At 48.4% G+C, this 13,098-nt stretch overlaps 5 protein-coding genes across 5 annotated transcripts; 1 reads left to right on the plus strand and 4 right to left on the minus strand.

Annotated features, from left to right (window-relative positions):
* Positions 1-1,266: 1,266 nt before the first annotated feature.
* LACBIDRAFT_307459 (uncharacterized protein) lies at positions 1,267-1,575 on the minus strand (the record flags this gene model as incomplete). The annotated part of the gene is made up of 1 exon (XM_001886095.1): positions 1,267-1,575. One exon carries the CDS (start codon positions 1,573-1,575, stop codon positions 1,267-1,269), a length of 309 nt encoding a protein of 102 aa, XP_001886130.1.
* Positions 1,576-4,158: 2,583 nt separating this feature from the next.
* Positions 4,159-9,125, plus strand: LACBIDRAFT_307460 (uncharacterized protein; the record flags this gene model as incomplete). The annotated part of the gene is made up of 9 exons (XM_001886004.1): positions 4,159-4,461; positions 4,517-4,585; positions 4,635-4,820; positions 4,876-5,792; positions 5,857-7,364; positions 7,414-7,477; positions 7,529-8,125; positions 8,180-8,378; positions 8,439-9,125. The coding sequence occupies 9 exons, from the start codon at positions 4,159-4,161 to the stop codon at positions 9,123-9,125; spliced, it is 4,530 nt and encodes a 1,509-aa protein (XP_001886039.1).
* Positions 9,126-9,169: 44 nt separating this feature from the next.
* LACBIDRAFT_307461 (N-acetyltransferase) lies at positions 9,170-9,730 on the minus strand (the record flags this gene model as incomplete). The annotated part of the gene is made up of 2 exons (XM_001886096.1): positions 9,170-9,570; positions 9,622-9,730. 2 exons carry the CDS (start codon positions 9,728-9,730, stop codon positions 9,170-9,172), a joined length of 510 nt encoding a protein of 169 aa, XP_001886131.1.
* A 27-nt stretch (positions 9,731-9,757) lies between these two features.
* LACBIDRAFT_307462 (uncharacterized protein) lies at positions 9,758-10,264 on the minus strand (the record flags this gene model as incomplete). The annotated part of the gene is made up of 2 exons (XM_001886097.1): positions 9,758-10,127; positions 10,200-10,264. The coding sequence occupies 2 exons, from the start codon at positions 10,262-10,264 to the stop codon at positions 9,758-9,760; spliced, it is 435 nt and encodes a 144-aa protein (XP_001886132.1).
* A 73-nt stretch (positions 10,265-10,337) lies between these two features.
* LACBIDRAFT_253385 (N-acetyltransferase) lies at positions 10,338-11,118 on the minus strand (the record flags this gene model as incomplete). Its single annotated transcript, XM_001886098.1, has 5 exons — positions 10,338-10,426; positions 10,486-10,776; positions 10,836-10,926; positions 10,985-11,009; positions 11,066-11,118. 5 exons carry the CDS (start codon positions 11,116-11,118, stop codon positions 10,338-10,340), a joined length of 549 nt encoding a protein of 182 aa, XP_001886133.1.
* Between the last annotated feature and the right edge of the window lie 1,980 nt (positions 11,119-13,098).

The following is a 13,098-nucleotide window of genomic DNA, read 5'->3' on the forward strand; positions in this document are numbered from 1 at the left end:
GAGGTGAATTAGATAGCGACGCAAAGTTGGGGTTCCGACTGATTATATAGAAATTTATCGTAGCCCGTGGTTGCAAGCCTTGTGCACATTCAAGTTATTCGTACAACATTTGACTAATTCTCTCCTCTCTGCACAAACGCGACAGTTATCGGCTACCCGTGAAACACTGCACAGTGCTGGATATATAGATGACTATAAAAAGCAAATTTAAACTGGAACTGTTGTTAGGGATAAGACAAGCGGCTTTGAGACTCTTGAATTCAGCGGAACAAAACGCCGTCATAGCGGACGCTTCAACAAATTCCCCGAAGACGCACTATTATTGAGCAATGAGCGTCATAGCGGACGCAAAACTCCTTGATTGCAAGTTTCTCGCGACCGCGATAACATTTTAGACGGGGTTCAAGAATTTTTGCACCCGCTATGACGCAAGACTTTTCCCCGGAACCTAAATGTATGGATATGCTCTGTTCATATTAAGCGCTTCAGATTCGAGCCGCAGAGCCGCTGAATATCTATTGAGTGAAAGACAGAGGTTCAAACATGAATTGCAATATTGAGCATTGGAATGAGAGATAGCGCACAGTGAGACCCCAAACGCGGCTAAATACGCACAAAAAGGACGCTCGCTATGATGCGTTCCGCTTCAGATTAGGGTCTCAGCGTGCGTCTTCGGAACCGGAGAGAGCGCTGTATTCTAGCATACAATTGCAAAAAGTAGCCGCTTGATCTTGAGTAAAAAACAGGTTTAACCATGAATGACAATGCTCAACACTGACAAAGCAGTCGAATAGCACACGGTGAAACCCCAAACGCGGCTGAATACGCGCAGCAGACCATGCAATAGAACCGGGGAGCGTGCGAGGAAGCGATAAGGCCAAGCGGTTGAATACAGGGCAGTGAAACCCCCCAACGCGTCTGAATACACGCCGTATCACAGAAACCGGGGAATGTATCGGAAGGAAACGATAATTGAACCCTCAAATAAACATGGCAGTAGGCAGGCAGAAGCAAGGGAGATCGAGTAAAGAGGGCGAGATAATAGTGCGGTGCGATGCAGTGCGAGTCGGGGAAAATAGAGGTGGACCTGGAGGGACTCTCAGGTCATTCGGCGGCGACCCCGGCCATTCATTTCTTTCTACCTTCCTGAATCGCGGGTAGCAGCCTGTGCTTCTGCTAAATAACGTCAATAGAAATCCGGCGGAAATGTTAACTGACAGACACACACCGGTAGAAGGACGAGAATTGTCCGCACGCAACTAACCGCTAAGCCCTGCCTTTGACCACCAGACCCGACCCTCCGCCTCCTACTTCGTAGACGGACCGAACTTCTGACCACGCTTGTGTTCTTTGTCTTCCATCGTTTAGGGTAGTCGGGAAAATTTCCAAGAATCGGCCTGTTAGCCCGGTTACTTCAAACGCACACGGCAACGTACTTGAACAAATCACCGGTAATTCTGCTACCCTAGGGCATTTCCTATTGCCGCGCGTCGTGGCCCAAGCATGGGGGGGCGGTATCGGTACAGGGACAGCAATTGTGCTGCCAGGGTCCTGACTCGGTGAGGCAACACCCATCAAAGGGTAATAACAAGCGCGTAGACTTTGGTGTTGTGAACACATCGATCCTGGCCGACTGCTCAGGGCGACGGATATTCGATCCGAAGTCACGGGCATGGCGTGTAGACAGACAGACAGAGTACACGAGTGGGGGCACAAACACATTTGCTCGTTTCGCGGAAGGTCCGGCGCAGCTTCCAAGCAACACGTCAGTTGAATGGCAGGTCCAGTAGTTCGAACTTCCAATTCGAAGCTGGGAGGAGGCCTCCAACTACCATACACCCTAATCGCGAAGATCGTACAATCAATTCACCTCCCATAACGTTTCTGGACTAGCACTGCCAGTGTCATGTCAAGCCAGTGTGGATAGAAGAAGTTCAAGAGCAGCAATGTCATTCCAGGAACCGCTTTCTCCATGGGCCAAAGTGATGCTATCAGATGATAACTGATTCGTCCACGAGGCGGGCTTGCATGCGCAGTGGTTGGGGGGAGACAGAGAAGAAGGCCTTAACGGGGTATTTGGTTTTTGCTGGGGTAAAAAGTGGCGTGATCTGGGATGGGGAAAGTCAAAATGAGCGCTTTAGGTTGAGGTGCGGATGCCGCGAGGCGGGCACGAGGCGGGTTATGCCTGAATATGGAAATATGGGGTTTGAGGCGCTTGGCGTAAACTCACACGCACGGCGGGTCACTTGGTCAAATTGCGGTTAGGAAAATGTCGGCCATACCACGCTGCCGAATAACACAAATGTTGGATGTGATGTGTGTGAAGAGGTTTTGAGCGCTTCAAACAAATCATGCACCGCGAGTGTTTACTTGTAAGTTAAACAGGCTGTAAAAAACGAAGGTTCTGTCATCGGATCTCATTTACGGGCACGTCCCCGAATCTGGAGGTCATGAAACTAGTTGATCCTTGTACATGCACAGTATGCATTTTAGACCTGAGGGATACAGCGTAAGAATAATGGACGATCCTGAGGAACCTCAATTAATTCGTACTGGAAAATGTTTCGCGGAAAAAATGCGGGGAAGGCCGCGGGAGACGGATGAAACGACTCGAGAGGTCAATAAAGGCCGAAATTGTTTTGCCCGTTGTCAACACAATGCTGGTACAGGGTTAAACCGTCGCTCTCTCAGCTTTGTCGATTGAAGATTAATTATAAAGTCAGCTGACGCACCATTGGTAAAGTAACCACCTGATCATGCGTACACGCATGCTTCGTCAACAGGATTACAGATCATGATCAAAGGCCAACCGATATTCAACAAGTCAAGCAGCAGCCTTAAGCTCGGCGGACACCAATGAATCGACGATCGCGGAAGCTGACAAGAAATACAGTCCAAGCACTCTGAAAGTTTCATTAATATCATAGGAAAGTCGTACTTGAGCCAAGTTTTCCGCCGACCAGAAACTGCAAGGTCTACAGGAGGAACTAGCCACTAGAGAAAGTCGGCAAACGCTTGTTAGGGTGCAGAGACACTTGTATGCGCATGCACAGCGTTATCATTACAACTTGCCGTGAAGCTTGGTAGAGATTGACAAGGAGATATCGGAGGCGATCTCCCAGAGCAATTAATGCCTATTTTGAAGATCGGTGATTTGAGAGGAATCCGATTGACGCTCAGGATACAGGAAAGTGACTGAGCCAGCTTGGTTGATGTTGGATGGTTGGGGATGAAGGACGTGCACTGGGTAGTAGTTCACGACGAGTTGAGGGGAAATAACAACATGGATTTGGTGAATCTCATTGCCCGGCTTTATCGTCATGAGTGGCAGCGGAGAAGGAATGATTTGGGGCTGTTTATTGTTGACGATTCCAAGGTTAGCCACGTGACTTAACGCGTGTGTAACAAGAACAAACTGAAATTCTGCAAGCTCGAGCTTACAGTGTCTTTCACTGCCGTTTGCACAGCGTGAATCGTGATTTCTAGAGCTTGGAATCACCGTAAGTATGACCTAGAAGAAAAAAAGTTATTGTAGCTCAGGTTAAATAATTAAAAACAAAGAGCAATTTCGGAAGTGTCTTTTTATTTTATGTAAAAGCTCGCTCGAGCGTTGAGCCAGGTGGTTGAACTGTTGACCCAATGTTGACCAAGTCATATTTCGTCGCTCTACGCATAGTAACACTGCATCGTTACTACTATAAACCGCTAGACTTGAGCTTAAACCTCCAATGTTTTGTCAGATATGTCGTCGTAACAATCATTCAAATAGGTATTTTAAGTATGCCAAAAGCTGATCTCTAACTGATCTCCATGCTTTTTTTTTTGGCTGGAATTTGCTTTGGGGTAGGCTCTCCGCAGGTAGGTGTATATTTGAATGTGGGCTTTCGAAAAGCCATTCAGGTGCGAAAAATACAGTTTTTTGAAATTCAAAAATGTATACGCGTGGTTAAACTTTCCATTCAATGAAGGAAGTCAATGCAAGGAAGTCAACGCACTACCAACAACCGAGCTTGAGATTTCACGATATTTGCTCCTGTGGTCGGACTCAATTTGTCCCGGCTTTCACAAAAGAGGCCGGGGAGTTATCAAGCTTTTCAACTCAAACTCCCGCGCAAGCGCCTAAAACCTCCATGAAAAGAACGCTAGGCGGAGCTGTCAATGTCAACCTCTAGAGCTGAGTCTCAGCAACCGCGGTTTGGTCGGGCACGCTCAGGGACAGGGCAATCCATTCTCAGGCCACTTCCACCTCCCCCTCGTCTCAAAGATGGCGATTTCAAGGTTCTGAATTCTTGGGTTCACGACATTAGGGAATCCGCAAATGTCATCTTAAATCAAGCTTTATGGCCAGGAGTTGCCGAGGGTGATGTGTTGAGGGTTGTGAGCAGCAACGCGGAGGATAGGGAATCGGGGTTTCTGTTCATAGTTCCGAAGGATGAAGGGTGTGTGAAGACGCAACTGCAGGTGCGTTATCCTTCTTGGTGGATGATATTATCTTTCTGACCACCATCGGCGAAAGATATCCATCCCAAAAGCGGTTGCAGACGCGTGTGGTTTTAGAAATAACGGGGAGGTGACAGTTACGAAGGCATGCCGCGATGTCCCTTCTCCGTCCTGTGTCATCTAATCGTGAACAGGTTGACAAGGATGCTTGCTCCGCTGATTATGTAGAATTCACCTTTCAAGACCAGTACCTAGGCCGAAACGATATGTGGAGGCTTGGGGAAGACCTTGTTGGCCAGTGCGTCTATACCCACCAGGAGATACTTTTCATTGGCGGGATAGCTGCAAAGATATCGGACATCTATATCAAAGGCAAGAGGGTGCGTATTGCTTGACTTTACTAGAAATACGTTATTGATATGGTCATTGTATCAGGTCTCCACCGCATGCATGGGCCGCGCCACGAAAGCCATCTATAGGTCCCTCTCGGCTAAGGTCACCATTTTCATTCAAGTTTGTCAGGAACTCTGGGAATTCTCTGGCGACGGGGAACGCTACAACGAAAAAATTGTACATTCCTTCCTACCGGAACTCTTTGCGAAGTGGCGTGAAGCCGGAACCAATCACACAGTAACGATTGTCCTCATTTCCCGCGTGTATTATGAGGAATCCGAAATTGATTACGCCGCTGGACCTCTTCGTCGCGATGAAAGGGGAAACTGGTACAAGGACTTTTTCAAGGTTATCACCGACTTGGAGGTCATCTATGAATGGAAGCCAACCCTTGTCAGCTTGAAAAACTCATTCTGGGACTTTCAGCGGGATATTCTTCTTACCCACCATTACCACCGCGCTTGTCTTGAGAGCGGCGTTGGACTCCCTGGTCAAGTTCGTCTTGTCGGTCGTCTCTCATATGCTCAAGACGGACCTGTGTTGGAGGCGCTCAATCTTGGCCTGAATCCAGCCGAAACCCATTACATTGATCGCTCTCTTTCTCTCACTGGCGCAACGACGATCCTAATATCTCCGGGCACAGGGTACTTTCGGGTTTCAAAGCAGCTTCTTCGCCTTACGACAACCCGGATGCTAGATCAAGGCCTTGGGTTGGATCTTGTCCTCCTAACGAAACCGCCTCTTCACCAGAGTCCCATCTTTAGCTTTCAAGGCACGGAATTGGAATCAAGGACAGACTTGGAAGATAAGGTGGATCCGCTCTCCATAGATCCTCTGTGGGGCGGAGGCGATGAAACTGCGGGAGATGCAAGAAAGAAGAAAACTTTTTGGTGGGAACCATTCTGGATATCGACAACATTCTGGGATATACAAATGGATCTGCCGCTCAGACAGGACAGGTAATCATGCTCTTCCTCCACTCTTCGTTTTTCCCAGACTGATTCTTTTTCTTTATTCTTGCAGATTTGTCGCTCGCGCTAAGATGCATGAAATTCAGATGCTCGGTCTTCTGGAGCATGACGTCCTGCCTAGTATCGAAGTCCCCTACTTGAAAGAAAGGACACCATCTTCTCTGCTCTCAGATTCTGCTGACGATGAACCGCTGACGAAGGACGAGGCAGATAGGTTTGATATGGAGATTTTTGCAACTAACTCAACCCCGACTATTGGCCAACCTACCATCACAGCTACTCCAGGATACCGACCAAACCACGAAAAGCGCATCTCTCATCGTAATTCTATAGCTGCGTCTCGGATCGCCACGATTGAAGAGAGTCCTAAGACGATCATGAAGGAACTACCTCCAGAAGGACCTCCTGGTGGTCTCCTTAGCGCTGTTATGTCTCTTAGTGAAGCGAACACGTCCCCCGCCCCCTCTATACGCTCTCTTCAGTCCGACAAATCCGCCTCCAGCAAAACTTCCGGGCGGATGACCATCTCGAAGGGGAGCCTTGCGTCAAAATTGGCTCCGGCCTGGCTCTTCAATCCGTTTCGCAGTGGCCCCAGCGAACCCCAGACATCACAAATCTCTGCATCTGCCTCTTCCTCTTCCGCCCATGCTACGCTATCCCCACTTCTTCCTTATGTAACACCCCAATCTCCTCTGCGAATGCCTGCGCCAGTTACACCCACTGTCCAGCAAATCATGCCGGTGGCCATCAAAAATAATTCAGCGAGCCGCTCCAGCCTTAGTCGGACCTTTGAAGAGGAAACACTCATTCCACAGAAATCGTCTTTTATCCGACGTTCCCCCCTCAACAGCCCTCCCCGCGAAGGGGGGTTGTCTGCTAAACGTCGGAGCACAACTAGTATTTTGGCACAGTCGTTATCATCCTCCTCAGGATCGTTTTCGAGTCCTTCGCAGCTTGAGCAACCCGCATCGTACGCTCAGAGGTTCATGTCAGGTCGATGGCAGCACATCTTACCACAGAAGATAAACAAGCATGAGATCAAGTGGAAATCCCTCATCACCCCAGGTTGCTTACCTTTGACTGTGGAGCACTTCCCTTCTACGGCCGAGCTTGAATCGTCGTATGACGTGTTCTCTTACGACTTCGTTGTCGACCCTGAGGAAACGAAGTCCTTTCTCGTTAAACCTCCCCCAAAAGGTTCTGCAGATGAGATGCGAAGAGCATGGGCCCTCGTCGTCATGAGAGGGATGACTGCTGTAAGGTTGGCGCAAGGTTTCCAGTTTGTCTTGAAGTCGCAAGACCAAAAAGGCCATATGGAAGATGATAAGACAGCACTGCGCCGGTCCAAGTCATTTGTCGGAGAGGAGAAGCTGACTCCTGCGCCTGTTGGAGCCGCAGACGTCCTTCGCTCAACAGCTGATCCGGTCTATCTTAGCATAACGAAGGAAATTCACCGGATTTCGTTTACTGGAGAGGCCATTCAAGTACGGCGGTATGTCCGACGGATGATCCCGACACGAGAGTTTGAGTATCAGTGCTTAATATGGCCGAAACTTGGGGGTAAGTTCTTCCAGCCAATTTCGAGGGCTTTGCCTGATTGGTCTGGCAGTGGGCTACACTGAGCTATCGACTAAATTCTCATCTCATGGTCTTGAAAATTACGGTTGGAACAGGTTTGTCTTACATCCTTCCCGTGTGAGTGCTCGCTCATCACCTGATGATAGGCTCGACATGTTGGTGGCGGGTTATGAGCAGGAGTTTTCTGAATCTCTCCATTACTGGCGGACGAGATTTGTTGTCATACCTACTTCAGAGCCCCCGAGCAGTAGCGGTCCAGCAGGCGAAAAGCTCAATGATGAAGAGCTCCGCATTGTAGGCATTGAGAAGTTGGCAGAACAATTTACCAAGCTACGATGGCAGACACCCGAGGAAAAGGCCACATATTTCCCTCCTGTCCGCTTCCTTCCAACGACACTCAACCCTGCAGTATCAGTTCTGGACCCATCTCTTCTGGACCAGCTGGACCAAATCCACGCTGCAGGCCCTCTACGCAAGAAAATCAAGAGCGAGAAGGAGATTTCAGACATGACGCTGAATGCTATTGCGAAGGCCATGCGAGAGGACGATGGAGTGCCCATAAAGAACTATCAATGGCATCACAGGCAGTACCCGGATTCTTTCATTGGGTTTGACTTTGTTTCCTGGATGGTTCGTGAATTTCGGGATGTGTCATCTAGATCGCAAGGAGCGGAATGGGGTGTCAAGCTGATGGAGCAGGGCTTGTTTGAACACTGTAGAGGATATCACAATTTCTTAGATGGGTGAGATTTCTTAGTCGTTGCGTGAACTTTGGATTTGATCACCTGCGTCGACAGACATTACTATTATCACTTGAAGGGGGAGTACTCCATCCCGATGACCCCTAGTAGAACAAGATGGTTCACAAGACGACCGACGGGTGTAGAGAGTGGTGATCGATTGGGCTCTGTACCAAGGAGAGGGACGGCTGGACGGAAACACAGGAAGACATTAATTTTGAGCCAAACCATGGTCATTGACGTTGATCCTAACAAGGTATATCCACCCATGTATTCTGACCAAGCTCATGCTGACATCTTCACACCATTCATCCAGCGAAGCGACCAGGCAGAGACGGTTGTACTTCATCACGATATCATGCATAACCCAGGAACAGTTTTCCACTTTGAGCTCCAGTGGATTGGTACCACCGCACGCTGCATCGAAGACCAACTGCGTCAATGGAGCCGGATCATTGAAAAGTACGGATTGAAATTGGTCGAAGCATATGTGACCGAAATCAGCGATATCCGTGAACGCAACGCATTCCAGTCCTGTTTTCCTCTTCGACTTGCTGTCCCTCCCCCATCTGTACCAGATCTAGAAAAACGAATACCAGAAGGAGAGCAAGCCCAAAGATACTTTGAGTATGAGCTCCTCCGTCGATTTGGCTTCATTGTCGACGTCGAAGCTGGAGAGCTATACCCAAATACGGTTGACGTGGTCTATTCGTATCGCAGAGCACCCTTCCGATACTCCCAGTTTGTCCATCGTTCTGGGGTTGCCTTCGTCCAAGTTCTGGGTGGCAGTCAAGGGTTCTTGTTTCTCATGAATCGGCTAATGGGGCCAGGCAGGTTAGGGACCTCAAAGACCAAAGATGATCGGCTCTCTTCTGCTGCGGAGAAAATCAGATTCGATTTGACTGCGTTCTGCTCTGATGAAAAGACATTGACGGCCTTCTATGAAGAATTGCTTGCATCGCTGGCACCCGTTCCGGAGGAACCACCTCCGTTGAGTATATAGATCATATCAGCATTTAATCATCTCTTGTACTTTTACCAACTGTATTATGATACCTCACAAGCACTGACAATCTTATCTCTCCCGTTTGGCCTGACTGAACGTCGCTTTGGATCGCCTGGAAATGGCTTTCGCAAATCTAATTCCAGATCTTCTGTCAACAAAGAACAGCTTCGTCCCGCGTGCCTCATCCCCCCAACCCCAAGACGACCATAATATTCCCGCAGCCTTTTAAACACACTGTACCCCAGTCCTTCATACATCTTGATCGCGATAATAATTGTGCGCTGGAAGAACAAGTCAACGAAAAAGTAGACTTTGTCGGAAACAACTTCGAGCATCTCGATCATTGGCTGTGCGAGGTGGTGTCGGCGGTGTTCATGTGCTACACTGAGAGCCGTAATGTACCCATGCCGTTCATTATGACTTCCTTCTGCTTTGCAGAGAACTAGATGAGCAAGTCATTGGTCTGCTGATGGGATATGCGAAGACGATTGACTGTAGCCCATTAGCCGCCCATTGGGAGCCTCTTGTACACAGCATAAATCCAGCCACCGAAAGACGTGGTTGAAGTAGAAGCCGTTGTCGAATTGTCTGTCAAACCCCATTAGCGATGTTATCGACTTGTCAAGTAGTTATGATAGACTGTTTCGGACCGGATATCTAGGTTGCTTCAGGAAGGAATCCAAAGTCACCTCGTAATTCAAGTTGAAGGTTCTATTGGAGGGCTTGAACAACTCTGTCGCCTTGAACGGACGGAGGAGGCTCATTGAGCTCGTTATAAGCGTGGCGTGATGGGGTGCTGGGTGTAGTGGAGAAAGGAAAGAAATCCCTGACGTATAACCGAACTGCATTTCAAGATTGACATCATACTCACCTATCACGGGGGTGAAAAGGAGATCATATATCGGAAGCACACGGGGAAACTGCGTCCCGGTTACTTGTTTTATTGATCGAGTCCGCGTGAGCAACCATCGGAACACAGGTTTGAAAATTATTGGCCCACTATGGAGTCAGAAACACCTGAGAGAGTGTATGTCAACACGATAATAGGATACAAAACAATGATAGTTTCACCTTGAGAGTTCTTCCAATGGCCAACGCGCAAAAATGTTGCACGACGTGTCTAGGAAATTGGTCATTTGGCAGAAAGCTTCACAGGAACATGAACGTTCTTTATTATAGGATGTCTGTACTTTTACCCTCATAGTTGTGTTATACGTCGTGGGCACTAACGATCATTTCCCTTCCATTGGGCCGCACCGAGCGACGATTGGGATCGCGTGAGAGTGGTTTTCGCATATCTGGCCAAACAAAAATAGGTCGTTTAAGCAGGTAGGATACAAGAGCACAAAATACTCACCAAACGCGTCCTCTTCGTCTCTTCCGCCTTTCCCGATCCCTAAACTGCCATAATACTCCCGCACTCTTCGATATACGCTATACCCGAGGCCCTCATACATGTCTATCGCGACCGTGTTCGTACACCGCACGAACAAGTCAACAAAGAAGCCTTTGTAAATCTCATCGGAGACCATTTCTAGGAGGGCCATCATCCTTCGAGCCAGGGAGAGCCTGCGGTATTCGGGTGCCACGGTGAGCGCAGTGACGTGTCCATGCCATTCGGCATTGCTTCCTTCTGCTTTGCCAAGAACTAGCAAGCGAAGAGAAAGAGTCTAGACCAGGATGGCATTGAGATGCGTGGATACCTACCGTATCCCATCATGCGGCCTGTCGGGGCTTCTTGCACGCAGCACAAATCAGGCCACCGCGAGAGATAGCTGAGGTAGAAACCAATGCCATACTGCGGTAAATACTTTGTTAGATGCGCTCCCAACCTCGCGAATGCATGTCACACTGACCGTTTCCGTCCAGATGTCCAAGTTTCTACCAGTGTAAAGTATATGATTGACGGTCTGGCTGCAGATTACTGGGAGACGCACATATTATTAAACTTGAACATATCAGAGGCTTTGAATGGACGAAGAACGCTCATTATGGCTTGTCGTGATTTCTCGGAGAGTGAGATGCGTGGTTTGCACGGAGGACAAATTTCCAGCTAGCGCTATCGGCAAAACGCGGGCCGCCTTTCTTCCCCTTCCTCCATCCCCACATTCTGTCCAAAACAGCATAACACGATTTGATAGCCAATGACAGGTGTTCAACAATTGTTGTTTTCCATTGGCGTGTGGGAATTCACGGCATCGGGCGAATCTTCAATCAATACTACTGGGGAGCTTGAACGGGCCTTGTGGAAGACATGCACTTCAAGATACCATTTGAACGCCATGTACACCCAAATCCTCTAAGCCCGCACGGATAACTCCACCTCTTGAATCAAACATGTCAGCCTCAAAGCGGTCATCGAATTTCATGCTCTTGTCAGAAGCTACCACGAATGGTCGACCATTGTATCTCCTCGTTTTCCGAGATTTTTGGGTCGTACATACGCAAGGGCCGACTTTCGAGAAACCCCTCGTTAAGCACGTTGCACCGCAGCTATCACCGTGACCTTTCATCAAACTCAGGTAGACTAGCCCTACCCTGCCTTTTCGTCAGTGATAGGCTGTATCGAGTATCACAGTAAACCCCAACATACGGATATGAGATACGCGAGGAGAAGAAGCAACGCAAACGGCGGACGAAGGTGATCATACATTCGCTATTCGACCCTCAACGATGCAGTTCGTCTCCCAATCTCAAATGGAAGACTGGCTCACTTCCCATTCATCCCTCGAAGTGGATGTTCTTCTCCCACTGCTGATTTTATCTAGGGTTTAAATGTGCTCTTTTCCGAGGCGCGTAGATGAGAGACCTCGGTAGATTCAAAGAGTCTCTTCCATCGTCATCCTTCAGCTCGTTCTCTCTGGATCGATTGTCCCACTCCACATTGCATTCGCGTTCACGAGACTTCTCTAGAAGCAGATTGAGACTATCAGCGACCCAATCCTCTTCTTGCGTTTACCTAGCTTACTTATTGCTGCCTCACTGCCCTCGTATACTTATCGATTATACTCTACGGGTTCTCATGCGCCGCCAAGGTGGCGGAGCCACACTAAAAGGGTAACTTCAGAGTCTATATCAAGAAGTCGAACGAGAACTGCTCTGCTGCCCTCAAGCTCGTGTTTCTCTCTTTGACTATGAACAGGACATCGATCTAATTTAATGATGCTTGCATTTTCTTCTCCTCAGCCGGAGTAGCGTCGTCCGAACTCCCTATCGTCTTAATCTTTCACCTTTCATGGCAGTACCCCGGGCACGACAATTTCGGACGCCGATGACATCACCTCTTCTCCCATGTCAATTCTACGCTACCCTGCAGGATTGGGTTTTAAATAATCACGCGGGACCCCTCCTGACGCCTATCGATATCGGGATCGGACAATCTCTGAGCTCCCCTCTTACAACTCTTGAGCTGAGAGCTCGTTGGCCCACTTACCCCGGCCGAAAGCATTGAATACGGGCGAGCTGTGGAAGATTGAAGCAGTCTAGGATTGAAGCAGTCCCTCTTTCAAGTCAATCTTCATTAAAAGCAATGCAAATAAAATATCGGATAAAAAGTACAAACCTTTTCCGCCTTTCAATATCGAAAATTCGGAAACCTTCCCGTACAGCTCCCTAAGTACGAGCAAGCTACGTAAGGAATTGGGCAGCCTTTCAGGTTATCAAGTAGATTGCTAGATATTTTTAGAGGCTCACTTTCCAATTTTGCCATGAACCACCGTTGCGTTGTGAGTGATCAGAACCTTTTAGTATGGACATGCTACAACCCGTTGCAAGCTCTTTCTGTCTGAATAGCAACCATCACTCTAAATTCAGTGCCAGGTGAAGTTAGAATGTCACGTACCGCGGGGAATCTGATAAATTTAGAGAGGTTTGAGCTGAACCGGCGGGGACTTATATTTAACAACAAACGTTCCCGTCGCCGTGAAAATTGGTCACTTGACATTGACTTGACACAACTTACAATAAAAAC

This window comes from Laccaria bicolor, genomic scaffold, assembly GCF_000143565.1.
Source record: "Laccaria bicolor S238N-H82 LACBIscaffold_35 genomic scaffold, whole genome shotgun sequence".
Taxonomy (NCBI): Eukaryota; Fungi; Basidiomycota; class Agaricomycetes; order Agaricales; family Hydnangiaceae; genus Laccaria; species Laccaria bicolor.